Consider the following 19776-nt stretch of genomic DNA (forward strand, 5'->3'; position numbering starts at 1 on the left):
TGTATCATAAGTTTTTCCTTATTTAACCGCGGTATAGATCAGGATAATCTAGGAACGTATGAGCTGGGGCTGCTTCTTCGGGAAGTCTTGGACCTGTATTGAAGCGCGACTGTAGTGCGGGAGAGGAAACAGATGTTGAAGATAGTGACGTAGGTGTGTCCCAAAGGCCAGAGCCCAGCGAGTGTACCATGAATGACGGTGGTAACCATGGTAAATGGGAGTCTTGACGCGGGTCTTGTCTTGTTGGATATACGACTTGAGGTGAGCCTCTGAGTTGGCTGTGCTCTAGTGGGGAGTGTGTCGTGAAGATGTCATGTGGATCGAAGGAAAATGGCATGCCGATTAGTAAATTCTGTGATCCTGCTGGGCTTGCTGAGTCCTGTGAAGATCTTCGTGTATCCGATTCGTCGTCCCCATATTCCGGCGATTTCTGTTCATACCGTTCACCCGACTTCGTCTCTTCGGGGTCCCCCGCCTCGTTTGCCAGCCTAAGAACCTCCTTAATAACATTCTGGACGTCGGTCGCCAATTCAGGATATTGTTGCAGTATCTCCTCATGCAGCATCTTATCCGCAAAGCCCACAATCACCGTACTCATTCTCTCAACCACGCCTTCAAGTCGCTTCAGTCTTTGCACCCTAGCCGCTTCAACAGCTTGTTTACGTTTCCGAAATTGTTGCTGTGCTTCTCTATTTCGTTCCCGTCGGCTCTGAACGTGTTATTCTCGGGCATGTTGACATAAAAGAATACAAATTACCTTGCCTGCATCAGTGCCCATTGGACTAAGATAGTTAGGGCTTTTTGACTCGGACATCGTTTTGTTGCGTGTTACGTAAATCGAGATGTAAAATTTACAGAATTAGTCCGGAGTTCTTTCTGGTTTGGAGATTGACAAGTACGATGTGTATGATTACGAGCTACTAGAGAATCATAAGTAGCATCAAAGCCTGGTTAAAAAGGAGTCCATCTTCGTGGCGGAGTCAGTAGCCAGGCTGACCCCAATGATTTCGACACCCAACCTATTCAACCAAGAGGCCCATACAATGATTGATTTGACTGGCCAAATCAGCAACTTTAACGTTGAAATGATGACACAGAAGCGTTTATTTCACCCGAATCGGTTAGCGGTCATCTTATTTCAACCTGACATCTGAACTCCCAATTCCAAGAACTATTTACAAGACTTCATCCTTGTGCATTTTAAACTCTGCCTCGTCACCGGCTGCTTCCCGTTTGGGGAATTATGCCAAGCTGGCTGACTGTACCCATGCAAGTTTGTTGGCGAGCTAGAATGCCTTCAGCATAAGCCGCGATTCGCGAGACACCAAGAGCGAATAGCGAGCCATAATGCTTGTCATGAAATTGAGTTTGTTCTCCGCCTTTTTTGTGGAAGGCAATTCTGCTGCCTGATCTCTGCCACTAAAATCTGTGGATTTTACCTCATTTTTGTACTTTCTCATTGCCGATGTACTACGGCACATAGAATGTGACCGTATATACCAGGGTCCCAGTCGTCCAGAACCTCTACACCCAATGGCACAGTCAGAAATACGAGGCAAGCTTGGCACCCGCTTGCTCTGCTATGATGGCGCGACGTAAGCATACGGAGATAAATGATCTCCCTTGATTCGCAGCAGAATGCATACGCAATACGACGAGCTAAGGCGCTTAGGCAGCCTCTTAAATAAAGGTAAACCCGGTTTAGCTACCGGCTCACCGCCGCAAATAGAAAAAGTCCACTGGTGACTATATCCAGGGCATCGGCCGCCTTTGTGGCTTTGCTGAACAACCCTGGTCTGACAGCTGATCGTTTCAATATTTCGGATACAAGGCTTGGCTGCATGATACCTGGGGCTTTCTGAAATAGCTTGATCATCTTATTTGGCTTTTGCAATCTGACATCATCACCCGAGTATGCAGAAACTCCAGTGTTGTTGATCATTCTGTGCCTACCGCTATCAAATTACTTCACATACACAGCGTCCAGGACTGTCTGGAAACCCTTCTCAACCTCCTGCCTTCGCACATTCCCCTTTGTAGCGGTTCTAGGAAGAGTCCCCCGTGGAACAACAACGATGTATCGCGTATCGTCGACTCGCTCATGTGTATACCTTCGCTTATGGAATGGGGTGATCCTCTTCAGGATATCCTCCTTCAACTGCTGCGTCGAACCCTCATTGTGACCTGGCAGGAACTCTTCCTTTGGCTCAACAATTATAGTTGGACAAGGGCGTCCGACACCGACAGCAACCACGGCGCTGACAAGATCCTCGCCACAGGTTTCCATGACATTAGCTTCTATAGACATGGTATCGCATCGCAGGGAGGCTTCCATCTTGATCCAGTTGTCATTGCGTCCCCTGAAAAAGTACTTGCCAGGCTTGGCCTCAACGAACAAGTCGCCTGAGTGAAACTTGCCATCAGCAGACCTAAAGCTGGGGACCGGGCAATTGAGCGCCTCAGGGGGCACAACCAGCTCAAGTAGTTGCTCACCTGACGCCAGCGTATCTCCGATGGGGATGAACTCCATTTTGGCAGAAGGGTGGCACTCAAGGTAATCGTCGTTCTTCCGAGCATCTGTCATCAAAGCAATGCCCATTTCTGTGGAACCAAAGGCATTAAACATTGGGATCCCGTTCTTGCGCGCCCATTCCAAATCTGCAACATCGAGGGTCAACCCGCCAGAGCCTGCATTGTCAACCTTTTTCAGAGAAGCCAGGAGAGATGGATCTTTGCGTGCTTCATTGAACAGGGCCGATAGAGCAGGCGGGAACATGCACACACTTGTCAAGCCATGCTCGTCAAGCATGGTACGCACTTCAGGGACTGGAGCAGGTAGGGTACTTGGGATGATGATGCATGAGCCCTCTTTAGCGGCAATCCAGCTGAGGGCAGATCCGGCAAGGTGGCAGAAGCTTCCCCTATCGACCCATCAGTATGTTACGACTTAGAGGTCTTCACGGTGGACTTACATATGGACACTGACCATCCTCTCCCTCTTTTTGTTTGACCGCTCCTCAAAGTATGTTGACATTTCTAAGGTGTAGTCAACCCATCGCGCAGTAAGGGGTACGAGCTTTGGTATTCCTGAAATCGAGCCAGACGTGTGATAAATGAAGAGCACATCATCTTCATTGGTGGGATGCCAAGGGATCACTGGAAGTTGCGCTGTATCCGTGTCGAAGTGGTTAACGCCCGCTGGGAATGTCGGCACTGGGCTATCCTTCAAGAGAGAAGTGTTGTCTGGCTCATGCAATAAGGCCACCGCGTTGGACTTTTGCAGAAGCTCATAGATGACAGTGGGATCTGTCATGCGCAGAGATAGCAGCTGAGGGATGTATCCCGCCCAGTTAAGACCCTGGATATGGACGGTATCGGAGTAGGCATAACCCCTCAGCCTAGATGGGGAATCAGCTGATGATGCATTTTCATGATCACACCAACTCACCAGACACCGACAACAGCCCTGTCTTCAACACCTATGTTAGAAAGCTTGTCTTTCCAATATTTCGCCGTCTGTTTGACATCTCTCTCGAACTGAGCAAAGGAAACGTCTTTGAACTTTGTGCCTTGGGGAGACTCCTCTGGGATCTTGAACAGTGCCAGATCTGGATGCCTCTTGACGCTCGCTTGAAGCCCAGAGGCTGGAGTCATGAAAGTAGTCATGATTGTCGATTATCTCGCTATTGCTGAGGAGTAGCAACCCAACTACTACAGAAACCAACTGCCCTTTTATAGTCAACTAGTCCATCGCTTGCCGCTCAACAAGCACCCGGATAGATCGGTACGGCCCGTATAGGTTTACTCGCCGTTGAATCTTCCTAAGCGGGAACAAGATCATCGAAACAGTGCACCCGCATATACGGGTATGCATCGAAGGTGCCTCGGCTCCAGTGATCTTCATAGAAAGGTTCCGGAACGGGACGAGTTACGATCTCTGAAACAATTGAAAATCACGCGCATACCCATAAATTAGCTGCCGAAAGCTTATACAGGGCTCTAATTCCTCCTATAGGATGGTTAAATTAGGCGCTCGATGCGGTGTGGTTTTCGCATAATTAGCAGATGCGGATATGGCAACCCTTTTTCGGTTTCCATTACGTATACGAAATATGATGGTGATGGTTTCACGACGTCTTCTTGCCTTGCCGTATAACCGAGAGGGTGATCGGGAAATAGAATATTTTCCGGGTGGGTTATATTTACCCAAATGACTCGATCTGTGGTGTAACTTGAGTCAGGGAGATGGACCTCAAGAGGCTGGATCCTTGAAGAATCCTCAAGTCGCAAGCATGGAGGTCCATAATCGGAGGAGTAGTGCTCCACCAACATGGTCGCCTTCAGAATGGCCTGAGAAGAATAAAAACATGTCCATGGAAAATAGATCAACTTCCTCTTGTCCGCGGACAAGTTTTCCATTTCAATTATGAACATTGACAACTCTGGTTAATTACCTTCCTAAACCGAATGCTGTTGTCGACACGTTGTGATGACGAATGCAAGGATGCTCACGTGGCAACGCGTTAGCCCGCTCGTTTCATTTTAACGATCTTCTCCTCTCCATCGAGTCATCATCAACAAACAAACACAACCGCAATGGACAAACACTCACTCAGCCCGCCTGAATGGGCCGAGCCGCGCCGAAAGTCACGCATTAGCAAATGGAAGCTCTTCGGCGCCGGTATTCTGACCGTCGCTGCATTCCATTGGCTTGCGCCTAGCTGCTCTCATCGCCACCAGCATTCTCACGCCCATGATCGCACGCCTTACCCAGGCGAGCACATTGAATGGAAGCCCTGCGGAGAGATCAGCAATCGCACTGTAGAGTGCAGCAAGATTGACGTGCCGATCGATCAGTTTCATCCTGATGCTAGTAACAGAACCTTCAATGTCCCCGTCATTCGCATGCGGGGCAAAGATGGAAGCAAGAACATCCTACTCAACCCCGGTGGTCCCGGCGGCAGCGGCTTTGAGTTTCTCCACAGACGTGGAGAACAATTGAGTACCATTGTCGGCGACGGTTTTCACCTTGTCTCGTTTGATCCTCGCGGCATTAACTCCTCATCCCCACGCGCGTCATGCTACCCCAGCAAAGAAGCGCGTCGGCAACTCGGGTCAGTGCACGATATCGACATCGTCAAGGATGGCGCTGAGATTTATGCTTGGACCCATAATTATGTGAGAGCCTGTGAGGATACTATGGGTGAGCATGGGAAGTACATCAATACTCCTCAGACAGCTGCCGATATGAACAGTATTCTTGATGCTCTTGGTCAGAAGGATATGTATTACTGGGGGTTCAGCTATGGGACTCTTCTCGGCCAGACTTACGCCACTCTCTTCCCTGAGAGGTCTCATAGGGTCATCATTGATGGAGTCGTGAACCAATTCCTCTGGTACCAAGCTCGCTTCGATATGGAGGACCTGAATGACACAGAGAATGTTATGGATGGTCTTCTCAAGGAGTGCATCAAGTCCGGCGATGCATGCCCTCTTTCGTCCATGGCAGACTCTTGGGAAGGTCTCAAAGACAAATTCCTCTCTTTCGTTGGAGAACTGAAGGAGCAGCCGATGAACGTGTACGTCAACAACAGCGTCTATGGGCTTCTGGACTACCAGAAGATTTGGTATGGTGCACTATTCCCGGTTCTATACAAGCCTCAGTTCTGGGGCACGTTTGCCGAGCGTATGGAGAAGCTCATGAACGGTAACGCGACTGAGGCTCTGATGGCCTATGGTTTGGATGATGGTGAAGATAGTGATGCCCTCTACACAGTCTCGATGAATGATGGTCTCGCAGGGCCTCTTCACTGGCCACAGGATCTTGACTCCCTGTTGGATATTGTCATGCCAACATTTAACCGCAGTGTCTTCGCTCCCGACGATCTCGTTTACCTCTTCGCCAAGCAGCAATGGCGCATTCCCAAGACGCATAACTACGTTCCCCGCAACGGTGTTGAGACAGCTCACCCTCTGCTTATTCTCACTACTACTTATGATCCAGTCTGCCCTCTCATCTCCGCTAGATCGGCTAAGGCAGCATTCCAGGACTCGAAGATCGTCGAGGTCAAGGGATATGGCCATTGCTCTGTCGCAGTTCCGTCGCTTTGCCTCGCCAAGCATGTCAGGGCCTTCCTCTACAATGGAACTATGCCTGCTAATGATACGCAATGCGAGGTTGACGGTCCTTACTTCAAGCCCAATGGTACAGCGAGTGTGGTGAGCTTTGAGGACACGGAGGACCAGGCGATTCATCTTGCACAGATGGAATTGGCACGTGACCCCGAGTGGCCACGCCGTGTGTAGAGTTGTTTTGCTTGCGAATTACCATGATCCCATAGTCAATGCCGAGGTAGTTTTATGGCCACACTGTCTGACCTAGCCAACTCAACTTTTCAGCCGATTTCTGAATTGCTATGACGTAGTGGATCTAAAATTTCATGTCTGTCTGCGTGCCCACAGTTGCAGTCGACCTAGGGTAACTTTGCCTTAAGTTAGATCGGTGTTCTCCTAATGCTTTCAGCGTGCCTCACGAACGTAAAATGGATCTATAAACGCATGATTTAAAAGAAAATCCACTTCAAGCCATAAGCTCCAGTGCCTTTTGTCCTCCTGAATGGAATAAAACATTAAGTTTGAGCTACACGCTCAGTAATAGTGCTCACAATCGCGATCATGACAAGATCCTCTTAACATTACCTCAAAGAAATCTACTTTTAAAAAAAATCTACCTAAAGAACAAGAACTACAGGTCTGTACTTAGCCTGTCATGCTTTGGTTTTTTACTGGGAGCTGCTATCTAGGGAGGGAGTATTTTTCCCTGCAAGCCAGACCAAACAGCAGCGGTGAAACGTATAGGATGACATTAGAGCTAAAATTTTATGCATTGGTCGCGTGGCCCAATGGCAAGGCGTCTGACTACGAATCAGAAGATTCTGGGTTCGATCCCCAGCGTGATCATTCTTTTGCTACCCACCCACACAGGCAGTGTAGTGCAGACTGCTTTTTTGCTATTCTATATCTAGATTAACTCTATAAGACATTATGCTTACTTGTTTTTGTTTCTTACATATATTCAGACAGGCATATTTAAGTTTTAGCAAGAGTTTAAATCATCCCATTTGCTCAATTTAGTATCTCGTGTTTAGTTAGACATAGGGATCGATATATGAAACGTCACTAGCTACTTTAAAATTTTCTGTCACGTACTTTATTTCTGCCCGCGGCCAATCGGCAACGGCTAAAGTTACTCTGCAGTCATCGTCTAGCTAGATGCGACCGTATCAAGGTTCAGGGGGGCAGCGATAAGAGACCCTGGGGTAAACCTTGTATGTATGTCGCATGCACGACAGCTCTACTAGTATTGTGGTTCATTTCACAGGCTGCCTCAGATTGTAGCTTGGGCTGAGCGAAACCGTCTAGATAGCAGGCTTATGTCATGTTCAAAGTAATTAGCTACTCTCAGCACGGTGGCCAGGACGTAGATCTCCCTCAACAGCTTTTCTTTATTTTACTAGTTTTTTTGGTCTTGACTGCATTTTATCCTTCCCTTCTAAAACGAGTCTCCTCCCAACGTAGCCTTACAGCCCTTTCCAGTCTTGTATAACAAAGTCTCAAACGTACGAGAAAATACAGTTGCCCATAGAGTTGATATTCTGGTCAGGAGGGCATCCAGTGCAAGAGTTGGTCCAGACATTGCCGCTCTTGATACCATCGCTGCCGTATTGGCAGCTGTAAGTGCGGGTGCAGACCACAGCCATGCTGACTTTCGGGTCAGCAAAGGTTGCCTCGGCGTTAGGGCAGATGAGAACTCCGTTCTTCAAGTTCTGGCGAGGAGTCAGGCCTGGGAAAGCGGCAGCAACGCTGAGGAGTGCAATAAATATGGTTGAAGTGAGGATTTGCATGGTGAAACTATTCCTGACTATTAGAGCTACAGGTAAGAGATATGATTCTGAAAATCCTACCTTTGTAGAGAGTGAGTTGAAATTAGGGATTCAATGAGGTTGAAGTGTAAAGAGGTTTATAAGACTGTTGCGTTGCTTGTATGTTTTTGTCTTGGAGGAAGAGCTGGTGCTATACTCAGTTTATATACTATTCCCGACCCTTTTCCTAACAACGAAATGCCGAGTCACCGTCCCGAAGACCACCAGACATTTCATCCGTAATTCACCAGGAAGTAAGTTGAACGGTGGTCAGGAGATACGCATGCCAAGATGCTGTACCTCTTACCCCCACTCCTCGAGAGCTCGGACAACACAATTCTTATCAGCATCCTAGTTGGGGTCCTACTTGGGGTGGAAGTCGCAAGACTTGTTCATAGGGAAGTAAGAAGGTTCATAGCCTAGCCATCACCACGATAGACAGTTCGTTTTCGATTTTCTCATCATTTTCTTCCTTTTTCATTGAGAAACTCTCTGACTAGCTGCTTTTACACTTTGAATTTGTTCTAGCGAATGCCCTGCATTGCGCGTCTGGATTGCCCAAACAGAGTGGCATACTATGATTTGATACATGACACGAATACATCTTCTGTATGATATTAAGCTTCGGGAACCTCGGACTGACCGGTGATGATCGACATGATTTGGTGGACTGCTCGTATTTGTTTCCATAGATCGTCTCATAGTATTCTCTAGAAGGAATAACCTTATTTAACATTTAAGTTCACCATATGAAACACCAGGATTGGCATATCTTGCATGAATTACCCCCTCCACCATTCGTGGACAATTCGTTACGCTAGTTCAACTGTGTTTCTAGAAACATCTCCTACCACTCGAAGGCTAATCCTCCTAGCAGTAGCGATATACACATATGAGGTATATTTTATCATCCGGCTAGGGTCGGCTTCTTGATACTCTAATTAGGGTTTCGACCTTGTAACCCATGTTGATTGCTATTCCTGGCCGGATTTCTACAAAGGTTAATCTGCTCCTTCCATTTTCAGATGTGTTATACGTCATCCTGTCAACCTTGAGTTTAAATTCGAAGACGGCGATATCTTCTATACCTCCCTATCGTTACTCTTTTGCGACTGCCGAATCCTTTGCCGCCTCAAGATATCTTCGAGAAAGTTTGATACAAAGATTTCAAGGACCACGAATAAGTTTTGCCTTCCTAATCGAGAGACATGTCTCAAGATAAACTCAGCCTCGAAGATGATCATCGTCTCACTGTCACTTGCGAAGTCTCGGAATCATAACATCTCCTGCCTAAGCTATTTCCTGAGCGTCTATGATGCCGAAAGACAACCAAAATCTGACCAGAAATGCCGAAGAGTGATTATCCAGCTATGCAACGAGACGGGTCAACCGCGAGAAATAGTTGCCAGGCGACGTTCAGGAGAACTGGGTAAGTTTTGACGAGACATGTCAGTCGACAACTTTAAGCGGTTGGCGTTGTTGACAGTTTCTCTGAGTAGTCCAGTAAAATAAGTATAAGAAGGGTCCATCCATTCCTAAACTGGCCTTACTTTCTCATCATCACCATCATCTCTTGTATCCAGCTTCCCTTAAGAGCTTTCACTCAACACAATTATCAAAATGCTTGTTACCAAGATCATCTTCTGGGCCTTTGCCACCGCAACTGCTACTGCTCTCCTTAGCGTCCAGGATGTAGCCACCAAGTTTGGCATCTCAGAAACCGACATCAATGAGATCCTCTCTACGTCTGATGTCTCCTCCATCAACGTCGACAAATGGGCAGACTTTCTTGACGTCAGCCTAAAAGACATCAAGTCCTGGCCTCAGTCTGATAAAGTCGCTGCCCTTGAGGACGTCAAGAAGAACCTTAAGACTTGCATGGAATCTGACGCCAAGATTGAGAAGCGTCAGGACAACCGTCAGAAACTGCAGCAGGAAATCGATGCCAAGATCGCTCAGTATCGTTCTGAACATGAAGAGGACCACCGGCGTCGACTGGCTGGCTGTCCCTCTGTTCGCTGTGGTGTCTGCGGCGCTGGATTGACTGTCGCTTACGTTGCTGCTCTTACTGCCTGTGGAGCTGCTGCTGCTACTGAGGAAGCTATTTCTGCTGGTACTCTTACGCCTGCGGCTGTTGTTACTCTCGGGGCTTGCGTCTCAGCTGCTCACGCTACATACGTTGGTGGCTGGACCTTTTGTCTCGGTATGAAGGATTAGAAGTGTCCCTGACGAGGAGTGTTATCTGCTGGTCAGCATCGACTGCCTGACTCAACAACAACAATGATACGCGGGCCTGAAGCTATTAGAACTCAAGGTGTGAAGCCTTTGGACCCCTTTACGTTGGGTTGGACATGTAGGATCTTTGTTGATGGCTATTGATTATTGAGGTGGATGGAGGCTTTCTTTGTCTTTCTCTGCAGTCGTTACATTTTGTATACTTTAGTGTGCAGTATGTGCACTATACAATCTCTACCGTTGTACTATCAATATTGAAAGGGCCTTTTCTCAACTACAACATATCTATTTGTCAGCCTCTTGAAAACGAAATCTGTAGTACTTACAGCACGGAGCCAATTTTGGATGCCGGGGAGGTGAACACTAATCGCAATGCCATTCCTCCATATCAAATGGGCGTCTGTATAAACCGTAGCTCCGGTGTACTTACTCCGTCAGGGTAGCAGCACTCCAAATGACGGCGCTACATTTGGACCCGTGAATGGGGAACGTCATAGTCACGATCCTATCAGACCGTCATCTGTAAAGGTCCAGCCCGCTTACGTATGTACGGTGAAAGGTAGCAGCGCTCTTCTTGGCGGTGCTACTATTGGATGCCGAAAAGCATCTCGGAATACCGGCACCTCTAACAAGGATGATCCCCCACAAGTTCGGTTTAGACCAAACCATGGGGGTCCCCTCGCCTGTAATTCCCCGCAAACCTGGGGTCTGGGGAAAACATTTAAATAATTCCTGCCAAGTCCATGCTGTTACTGCCATATGCATAACGCCAAGCTTGACAAGCCTTTAGAGCCTTATTTCGATCAACCAGCTCAATATGGACTTCAAGGCTGAGCACGAGGAGATGGACCATCTCGAAGAGAACGCGGAGCACAATGCGCGTCTCACCAGGAGAGTTTTATTCAAGACAGACACACGGTAAGCTCATCCATTCATTATCCGTCATAGGGCGCGTCACCAACTGATCACGCTACCTAGAGTACTGCCATCACTTGCACTCTTATTTCTGTGCTCCTTTCTCGATAGAACGAATGTCGGTAACGCGAAAATCATCGGTATGGAGAAGGATCTAGGTCTCACCAACCTACAATACTCCCAGGGCCTGGCCGTCTTCTACGCCACATACGTCTTCAGCGAGCTACCCAGTAATCTGGTCCTCAAGAAGGTATCGCCCAGGATCTGGCTGCCCACTCTGACAGTGGTCTGGGGAATCATCACCATGTGTCTTGGTTTCGTGAGCAACTTCGCTAGCTTCGCAGCTGTACGAGCGTTATTGGGTGTCGCAGAAGGTGGTCTACTACCTGGAATGGTCCTCTATCTCTCGAGCATATACACACGCGGGGAGCTGGCATTGCGAATTGGTATCTTTTACACGGCGGCATCGCTTTCCGGAGCCTTTGGAGGTGAGTTATCTGGGGTGGTCAACCGAATTCGCTTACCTGACAGTATAAAGGCTTGCTTGCTCGTGGACTTGCTGCCATCGGACCACGAGGTGGCTTGGAAGGTTGGCGATGGATTCTAATCATTGAGGGACTAATGGTTGGTCTTGGTTTCTACAACTTTTAGGACTTTGACTTAACATCATCATAGACCGTCGCTGCTGGATCAATCGTGTTCTTCACCCTACCAAACAACCTAACAACCGCAAGATATTTCACACCGGAGGAGAGGGAATGGGCCGTGAAGCGTCTGGAACAAGACCGCGGTACAACGTAAGTTTCTCATGCCATATTGATGACCAGCTGATTTGAAGGCCTTTTATAGCATGGCATCAGAGCTAGACGAGAAGTTCAGCTGGGGTGAAGTGCGCCGTGGAGTCTTCAATGTCCAAGTTTGGCTTACATCTACTGCCTACTTCGCAATTCTCGCTGGCCTTTACTCATTCGGTCTCTTCGTATGTATCAATGTCTTCATCTGATTATACATCACTGAATGTTATAGCTTCCTACCATCGTCAACGACCTTCATATTGCGTCCAGCGCCAACCAGGCTCAGCTGTGGAGCGTGATTCCATATGCTGTTGCTACCCCAGTCACAGGTGAGCGAAGTACATCAGCTCTCTCATAGTCTCCAACTAACCTGCGACCACCTTCAGTTCTCGTCGCGTTCATATCCGATCGAACAAAAGTTCGCGGTCTCATCATCCTTGTCGTTTTGCCAATTGCCATTGTTGGCTATGCCGTTATTGCCAATGTACAGGCAGCCAACACTCGGTTCGCGATGACGTGCTTGATGGCCCTGGGCATGTACGCTTCTGTCCCATGTATCTTGGTCTGGAACTCGAACAACTCGGCCGGCCACTACAAGAGAGCTACAACTTCTGCCTTGCAGCTGGCTGTCGCGAACTGCGGTGGCTTTGTTGCCAGTAAGACTCCCCTGTACCATATCTGCTGAAAGTCGATCGTCAATCATGGAGTCTAACCTCCGTCATAGGTTTTGTTTATCCTTCGAAGGATGGACCGTTATACCACAGAGGGCATAGAGTAATCTTAGGGTTGCTATGCTATGCGTGGGTCGCGTAAGTGTATCTAGTAACTGGCTGTTGTATATGCACATTATCTAACTCGTTGGCCACAGTGTTTTGCTCAACGTACTTTGGTGTGCAAAGACCAACCGGGACAAGAAGAACGGAAAGTACAACCAATATACTGGTTACGGAGATGATCGAGACCCAGAGTTCAAAATGGTCCTGTAAACAGATGCACGAGTTTGAGAATTACCAATTCATGGCACTTTTGAGACGCGTAAATTCACGAGCCCTGAACAACTTTAAACATAAAACTCATGATTCGCAAGAGCTGTTGGCAGAACATCTTTATACTTTGGACTTATAACAATGAAACACCTGAGGCTGACAATACACGCTCAGGCCCCGTCGACCCCATTCTCCTCCAACGCCACTCTCCTTGTGACCAGCAAGATGCGCTTGAGGCAAAGGCTTCTCAAAGCTGTTGATCCAAATAGTACCGGCCTCGATGCGGTCTGCTAACTGCTGTGCATGGTCAACGTCCTTTGACCAGACGGCTCCTCCGAGACCAGATAGTGTGTTATTAGCTCGCTTAATAACTTCGTCCTCGGTCTTCCACTTCATCAATGGAACAATAGGGCCTGTCACACTGTTAAATCACTTATCGAAATGATTGAGTCTGTAAGTCTTACCGAAAGCTTCATGTGTAACGACGAGGGCGTCATCGGGAGGATTGTCGATAATGGCAGGCTTGATGACGAAGCTGTCTCCAGTGTCATCTGGCTTCTCGCCCAGGGCGAAACAGTGCCCGTTCTCGATTGAATCTTGGAAGAAGCCCTTCACAATGTTGTACTGCATTTCGTTCTGGATTGGGCCTAACATGATACCGGGCTCAAGGGTTGATGTAGGTGCTACCTTCCAATCCTTGACTGTGTTGACCATTGTCTCCAAGAACTCGTCGTAGATGTCCTCGTGGACAAAAACACGTTTGCTAGCAACGCAAAGCTGGCCTGAGTTCATGAAAGATCCAATCGCCACTTGAGGTGCCACGATTTTCGGATCGACATCTGGGCAGACAATACTAGCGCTGTTACCTCCAAGCTCTAATGTGACAGGCTTTAGAAGATTTCCAGCCACCTGAGCGATCTTCTTTCCTGTCGCAGTTGAGCCGGTAAATGTGATCTTGTCGACGCCAGGATGTTGACATAATGTAGGCCCCAGCTTGTCGTCGCCGTTGAGGGCTTGGAGAACGCCGGCTGGGAAAACTCCTTGGAGTAGTTCGACGACCTTTAAGATGGAGTAGGGCGTGAAAGGCGAAGGCTTTACAATGATTGTGTTTCCAGTTACAAGGGCTGCGGCGACCTTGGCGATAGAGAGGACGAGGGGATAATTCCAGGGACAGATAGCTGCGATGACGCCCAGTGGTTTCTCTCGGATCGTTAATCGTAGTTCGTCGTCATCTTGAATCACTTGCTCTTGAAGTGGCTCCTGATTCGCTGTACTTTGTTAGGTCGCCATTCCCTTTAGCGACGACTTGACTTACCATTAAATTGTAAGAAGTTGATCGAATGCTCAACTTCCATGGTGGCAAACTGAATCTGCAAGGGTCAGAACCGCTGAGCTAGCTCAAGTCGCGGTGCCACTTACAGGCTTTCCTCCTTCCTTTGTTATCAACTGTGCCAATGCAGGCTTATGATAGATCAGGACATCTCGAGCATCAAGTAGGGCATTCTGTCGCTCTGACCACGATGTCTTTGACCACTGTGCGAAGGCAGTTTTGGCTGCACAAACTGCGTTCTCAATGTCGTCGGACGATGCAACTGGGACATCCCAAAGCTTTTGTCTTGTTGATGGATCTGTTCCCTGCGTTACCTTTCCAGTGACGGAAGTTCCATTTACAGTATTTACAAATGAAGTGAACTCTCCCATTTTGAATGCTGAAAGATGTTGCCACAATGAGGTTTCGTGAGTTTGCTATGATTCTTGTCACGGGTATACGACGAAGCTTGAATTGAATATTAATACTAAGATGATCCGCTTGATTCCAAATAGGAGTGAAGTACCGGATGAAAGTTCGGCAGTTGATGCGGGAATTCAAAATGCGGAGATCATTCTTGAAGAAGTCAAGTCGGAGGGGGAAGATCTCTTCCCCAAGTTCCCCAACCGAGGCTACTAACGGGATCCCACATGAACTATAATTGTTGTAGCTTAGCTGAGGGATAGGTACCTGCGGTTAGGTCACCAGATCTCATGAACAAGATAAGAGTGAATATTTCTTGCATGAGGTCGGTTATTGAGCATCTTGAACTGCCGTGCCTTATTCACGGAACTGGCAACAAAACTCTGTTCGGAATCACCATAGAATGTCTCGTGACAGAGTATGCCGCCCGAGGGATCTGCCATTCATGACGTCTCTATTGCGAAGGTGGTAAAGTTTTCTGCTGGCAGCTGATGATTTATAAACAAACCGGGTGGGATAGTTTAGAGTTCAGAGTCAATCAGTGGGGATGCGGGGAGGATGTTTGCGGGGTATACGTACCTGGAGGCTGGAAAGGAGGCCCGGCATGCTGTGCCAACATGAAATCTAATGGGTTACTTACCCAAGCTCTGTATAGCCTCAATTCCGTATCATTACATACCGGACCTTTGCATGGTAGTCTCTCGCGGTAAAAAGGTTGGCCTTTGGGCTGCATGACCCCTCGATGCAAGTCATCATTCCCAAGAGAAACTTGGCAAGGCTGCCTACAGCCTGATTTTACCATTGTCTGTGAGTGGTGAAAGATAAGCCAAAAATGTGCAAAGGCGGCAGAATGAGTGCGTAAGCGTGAGATTGTGTTTCCCAGTGTCGTCCTTTGGGCATCACAAGCCGTTACTTCACGGGTCTCTTGAGCCTTCGATCCCGTTGTTGTTAGCCCCATATCAAGACCATTGCCAATTTGGAAGAGTCTTTCTATTAGCCTACACACAGCCAGAGTCAACCGAAACTCCATCAACATGTTACGGCAAGACGAGAAGGCACCATTGATCGATAATCTCGATTCATTCATCGACATGGCTCGGGAAGTTGTGGAGGTAGCACCACCAGACGATCCTGGTCGCGTCATCTAGCTTCACGAGCTGGGGAATACTCTACATCGCCACCAGGTTCTCTCTGCCGGATTAAGCTCTCAGCCACAAGTCTCAACTGTAAATGATACTTCTAGCCCACAACTTAGACATCAATACCATGATGACTGACCAATGGCTACAGCGGTATGATAAGAACCTAAATGATGACTCCTTGGCCGGCCTTGGAGGCGCATAAAAGGCTCCAATCCCTAGGCCTACCTTGTTTAAGCCTCAGTGGCCTAGGTGCTTTTCCATTATTCCCAGTACTAAATAATAAGATAGTAGTGATATGTGTAAATTGCCATGTTCCACTAACTAGCTAAGGTACTAGGGAACGATACAGATATCTAGACCAAAATTGGGGCTAGACATTCTTTCCCGTAGGTCCGATCTCAAAGTTGACTCGAGCTCTCCAGCGTCCCATGAATTGTAAATCATTAGGGTATTCATTCGGCGCAGTTCCCTCTCGACCAGCACAGGTTTCCCAGCCGTAAGACGCGCTCCTCCATTTGCCCTCGATCTTGACGAAATTCTCATTCCTGGTGAAATCTGCATCAGCCGCAACATCATCTGTACCCATGCCAATATAGTGAGTGTCTACTTCTATGATCTTAATCCTGTACTTCGCATTGGCTCCCCCATTGGATCCAGCGACTACCAGATCCAACCAGGTCCGATCATCTGCAGTAAGCTGCCAGTAGCCCTTCGTATTCCTTGCCCACGATCTCATGGCTTCCACACCTCCCGAAGTTGGGGAGTTCTTGTCGAGTTTTGGCTTCTTCCTATCGTGAGAATAACAGAAGTCACTATACCGACCCCCAGTTTTGAATCGCCCTCCTGCGTCATTCCGAGCTCTCTGTCGTTTTTCGATTTTGCTATCTTCGACATCTTCGATGCCACTGTGAACCCAGATGGTAACATGGTCTCCATCATGGCGCTTAAGGACTGAGTGTTTATGCACTGAAAGAATTAAATTAGCAAAGGCTTCATCTACTAGAGATTGTGTTTCAAGCTTACTTTCAGTCAGGTTCACACCATGAGCCTCGGCGAGCTGGAGATCCCGTGCCTCGAGATTTGCTCCGCGCTTGAAGAGTTCAACCTCTCCAGTGAAGCCCTCAGAGACACTTCGCGGCTCGAGAAATGGCGTAGCCGTTGCCGCAGCAGCCACAAGAAGCCAACGAAGAGAAGATTGGAAGAGCATATTGGTTCGAATTTATCTTAGAAGTTTGTAATAACCAGATAGTTTGATGGTAGAAACAAGAGAGAAGAACGAGATCAACGTCGGTTTAAATACATTTTCAACTACACCAAGTCAAGTCGGCCAGGGTGCAAAGGCATTCATGTCCTTGGAATTCTGAGTAAGATATTCTAGTCATTGTCGTCCAAAAGAATTGTCTATAGCTTATTGTCTGCCCAACATGCTCAAAGCGATCGGGTGCTATTGCGTAATTGATCCCATTGAGTTAGCTGGTCTTGGAAGGGGCCGTTTATTAAAGGTTTTATTCGCCAGGCTTACAGAGTTATCTCTGGAATAAGATGTTTTTCTTACGCCAAGCTAATGCTAGGCCGCTGCTGCTGACTAAAAAGCGGAATTGCGCCGCTGAGGGATCAAAATCTGGATCTGTATTTGCTGAAACGTCAAATCGTATTATTTAGCCGATAAGAAACTGAATCCTTCGCTAGTTAAGACCCCACTCCGACTGACACGGTAATACATTAGACATGGATATCAGACTATTCAGCACTACATTGGCTGGATCTATCTTGTCAGCGTGTACTCTCGCTTTCGTCCATTGTGCTCGGACAGACAGAGACTCAATTGGCTCACCGCAGTATTTGCGAAGTATTGCTTACCCGGATGTCATCCTTCCCGAGCTAGCCGCCGGCGAACCTCAGCCTTTATCCGGTCCTTGAATTTTAACCTTGATCTACAACTGAGACGCTCATTTTGTCACCGCTGTGCTTTCACTACGAGTGTGAGGCTCAAGGGGAAATGTCTGTAACTCAGGCGTCACACCACCGTAGACTCGCTCCCATCTCGAGGCGAGCGCAGTGGGAGTCTCGCATGCATATTCAGGGTCACGAAGCCATAGCCGAAGCAAATGTCTCCTGAACGGGGCACTTTTGTTAGCTTCTGATTAAACTTGGGCATTCGGCATCTATAAACATGACTCACTGCTTATCCTTGGTATCCGTAAAACCGTCGCGGGCGTGGAAAATGGCCACATTGCTGACATACTGCATGTCACCCTTCTCAAAATTGGTCGACACGTTGAAACGTTCACCCAGAAAGTGCAGGGTGTCGAGAGCCTCAGCCTGGGCCTCAGTGATAGGCGGCAGATACTTGCCACGTGGAATGTCTCCGAAGCCAACATAGTACCAACGCCCATACTGGAGAAGGATTCTGTCGGGGGTCTTGCCATCAACACTGGCTGGCAAATGATGAATTAATGGGCGGCTCATAAATTTTTCAGTGTCATTGACTGCCTTTGTGAAGCTATATAGTCACAAGCAATCAGTCACGGGGTGTCTCCTTGTATACTATCCCCAGGCCGTTTGACTTACAGCTCTACATCCCAGCGCTCACTCAGAGTGTGAATGAGATCTGGGCGCGTGGCGGCGATGAGGTTATACACTCGCCACGTGCTGCCTAGACGACTAGCTCCTCCCTCCGCCGCTGTGGAGAGAGCGAACAGAGAAACAATATCGCCCGAGTCAGTATGGAAGGCCTGTTTGTCAGCAGTATAGGCAGGCGTTCCGATCTTGGTCTTGCTCTTGTCCCTAGACTCGCCGAGGCCGGATCGAACGTCCTTGATGAGTCCGATAACGACATCAGCACGCTGGCCCTGGAAGCAAGCGTCCTGGCGTCCCCTTATGGAGCCAATGCGGAAAGACACTCCTGCGTATATAATGATATTCTCCTCGCGGGTGTAGCGATCAACATCTAGACCTCTAAGGACGAAGAAGCCGTGACCGAAGTGCAATTCACGAGATAGACGGCGCAACTCGTCATGTAGCGTGGGGAGGGGGAAGGTCTCTTGTGTGATATGGCCCTTGGAAATGTTGAAGGCTATTACTCGCCATCCAGTCAGTCATAGTACACCAAGTCAGATACTAAGAACACCGACATTTACAGTGTGTAAGGGCCTTGCTAATCTCCTCTAGTTGAGCAGCTGAAAGAACTTACGTCCAGTCATACTTCTGGGCAAGTCTCTCCGTCCCAAACGAGGTCTCCCTTGAGCTCCTTAGGGAAGCCTTCGGGGAGGGATTTAGTAAGATCCTCTGTCTGGGCCCGGCAAGCTACACGTGCTTGGTAATTGTCCCAATCTGGGTGGTAGGAAATATCAGGTTGGCCAGGTGGGGGCAAAGCAGCAGGGGTGATACCAAAGGTCGGAGCTGACGCCGGAGGGAGAGAAGAGATAGTAGCTGTAGCGGCCATGATAGCTGAGGCAATAGCAACCTAACAGAGTTTCTTTTTAAGGGGAAATGGGCCGTGCTGATTGTTTGATTATAGATTGTATTCTCAACAGATCATAAGGCTAGCTTTATAAGAGCTGTATCTGTTCCTGGCAGTCGTCGGGGGGGGCCCGATTGAAACGAGGTGTTACGATCACGCCATTCAATAGACGATGGAGTAGCTTTACCAACAAATTCGATGGAGGAGTTGAGTACTGTGGGAATAACTTAGACTCATTTATTATATGGAGAAGAAGCCTTGGCTACCACTAAATGGATACGGCTATTCTGATTGATGCCTCATAGAATGTTAAAAGCGACACCGGTCCCATAGATTGACCCCTCAATCTGTATCACGGCAATACTAGGTTGTTAGCACGCCATTCATTATATCAATAGTTATTGGACAAAACAATCCCGCGGGACTTGGCATGAATTCATCGATAAATGAGGCCAATACTGTTCTTGAAAGATATCCGCGGGAGGGAAGCTGGAATCCATTACCTACTACCACAGTGAATTACTCAAATCCCAGATGGCGCAACTTTATGCAGTGATCACGTCTCAATTTAGGTCTTGGATTCTGCG

At 48.0% G+C, this 19776-nt stretch overlaps 9 protein-coding genes and 1 non-coding gene across 10 annotated transcripts; 4 read left to right on the top strand and 6 right to left on the bottom strand.

The window, feature by feature from the left end:
* Window positions 1-22: 22 nt before the first annotated feature.
* Window positions 23-814, bottom strand: FVEG_16882 (hypothetical protein; the record flags this gene model as incomplete). The annotated part of the gene is made up of 2 exons (XM_018906119.1): window positions 23-709; window positions 758-814. 2 exons carry the CDS (start codon window positions 812-814, stop codon window positions 23-25), a joined length of 744 nt encoding a protein of 247 aa, XP_018758106.1.
* A 984-nt stretch (window positions 815-1798) lies between these two features.
* Window positions 1799-3729, bottom strand: FVEG_10767 (hypothetical protein). The gene is made up of 3 exons (XM_018899935.1): window positions 3449-3729; window positions 2973-3398; window positions 1799-2921 (listed from the first exon to the last, which is right to left on the bottom strand). Exons 1-3 carry the CDS (start codon window positions 3664-3666, stop codon window positions 1964-1966), a joined length of 1602 nt encoding a protein of 533 aa, XP_018758105.1. The 5' UTR covers window positions 3667-3729; the 3' UTR covers window positions 1799-1963.
* A 625-nt stretch (window positions 3730-4354) lies between these two features.
* Window positions 4355-6432, top strand: FVEG_10766 (hypothetical protein). Its single transcript, XM_018899934.1, has one exon. It carries the CDS (start codon window positions 4597-4599, stop codon window positions 6304-6306), a length of 1710 nt encoding a protein of 569 aa, XP_018758104.1. The 5' UTR covers window positions 4355-4596; the 3' UTR covers window positions 6307-6432.
* Window positions 6433-6888: 456 nt separating this feature from the next.
* On the top strand, window positions 6889-6960 carry FVEG_16881. The gene has a single exon. It is a non-coding gene; the product is annotated as a tRNA-Arg (tRNA).
* Window positions 6961-7613: 653 nt separating this feature from the next.
* FVEG_10765 (hypothetical protein) lies at window positions 7614-7904 on the bottom strand (the record flags this gene model as incomplete). The annotated part of the gene is made up of 1 exon (XM_018899933.1): window positions 7614-7904. The coding sequence occupies one exon, from the start codon at window positions 7902-7904 to the stop codon at window positions 7614-7616; it is 291 nt and encodes a 96-aa protein (XP_018758103.1).
* A 1638-nt stretch (window positions 7905-9542) lies between these two features.
* FVEG_10764 (hypothetical protein) lies at window positions 9543-10139 on the top strand (the record flags this gene model as incomplete). The annotated part of the gene is made up of 1 exon (XM_018899932.1): window positions 9543-10139. One exon carries the CDS (start codon window positions 9543-9545, stop codon window positions 10137-10139), a length of 597 nt encoding a protein of 198 aa, XP_018758102.1.
* Window positions 10140-10974: 835 nt separating this feature from the next.
* Window positions 10975-12852, top strand: FVEG_10763 (hypothetical protein; the record flags this gene model as incomplete). The annotated part of the gene is made up of 9 exons (XM_018899931.1): window positions 10975-11075; window positions 11136-11560; window positions 11611-11696; window positions 11748-11869; window positions 11922-12051; window positions 12099-12195; window positions 12253-12522; window positions 12591-12675; window positions 12735-12852. The coding sequence occupies 9 exons, from the start codon at window positions 10975-10977 to the stop codon at window positions 12850-12852; spliced, it is 1434 nt and encodes a 477-aa protein (XP_018758101.1).
* Window positions 12853-12972: 120 nt separating this feature from the next.
* On the bottom strand, window positions 12973-14553 carry FVEG_10762 (hypothetical protein; the record flags this gene model as incomplete). The annotated part of the gene is made up of 4 exons (XM_018899930.1): window positions 12973-13265; window positions 13317-14120; window positions 14168-14222; window positions 14272-14553. 4 exons carry the CDS (start codon window positions 14551-14553, stop codon window positions 12973-12975), a joined length of 1434 nt encoding a protein of 477 aa, XP_018758100.1.
* Window positions 14554-16096: 1543 nt separating this feature from the next.
* FVEG_10761 (hypothetical protein) lies at window positions 16097-16933 on the bottom strand (the record flags this gene model as incomplete). The annotated part of the gene is made up of 2 exons (XM_018899929.1): window positions 16097-16692; window positions 16750-16933. 2 exons carry the CDS (start codon window positions 16931-16933, stop codon window positions 16097-16099), a joined length of 780 nt encoding a protein of 259 aa, XP_018758099.1.
* A 742-nt stretch (window positions 16934-17675) lies between these two features.
* Window positions 17676-19171, bottom strand: FVEG_10760 (hypothetical protein; the record flags this gene model as incomplete). The annotated part of the gene is made up of 5 exons (XM_018899928.1): window positions 17676-17841; window positions 17909-18229; window positions 18298-18802; window positions 18861-18879; window positions 18932-19171. The coding sequence occupies 5 exons, from the start codon at window positions 19169-19171 to the stop codon at window positions 17676-17678; spliced, it is 1251 nt and encodes a 416-aa protein (XP_018758098.1).
* Window positions 19172-19776: the final 605 nt, after the last annotated feature.

The sequence above is a fragment of the Fusarium verticillioides genome, chromosome 11, assembly GCF_000149555.1.
Source record: "Fusarium verticillioides 7600 chromosome 11, whole genome shotgun sequence".
Taxonomy (NCBI): domain Eukaryota; kingdom Fungi; phylum Ascomycota; class Sordariomycetes; order Hypocreales; family Nectriaceae; genus Fusarium; species Fusarium verticillioides.

Excerpts from the sequence above, each read along its gene's own strand:
- FVEG_10767 (XM_018899935.1), bottom strand. The coding sequence starts at position 3,666 with ATGACTACTTTCATGACTCCAGCCTCTGGGCTTCAAGCGAGCGTCAAG. Across the intron at positions 3,399-3,448 it reads AGGGCTGTTGTCGGTGTCTG|GCTGAGGGGTTATGCCTACT; the intron begins GTGAGTTGGTGT and ends TTCCCCATCTAG. Across the intron at positions 2,922-2,972 it reads AGGATGGTCAGTGTCCATAT|GGGAAGCTTCTGCCACCTTG; the intron begins GTAAGTCCACCG and ends ATGGGTCGATAG.
- FVEG_10766 (XM_018899934.1), top strand. The coding sequence starts at position 4,597 with ATGGACAAACACTCACTCAGCCCGCCTGAATGGGCCGAGCCGCGCCGA.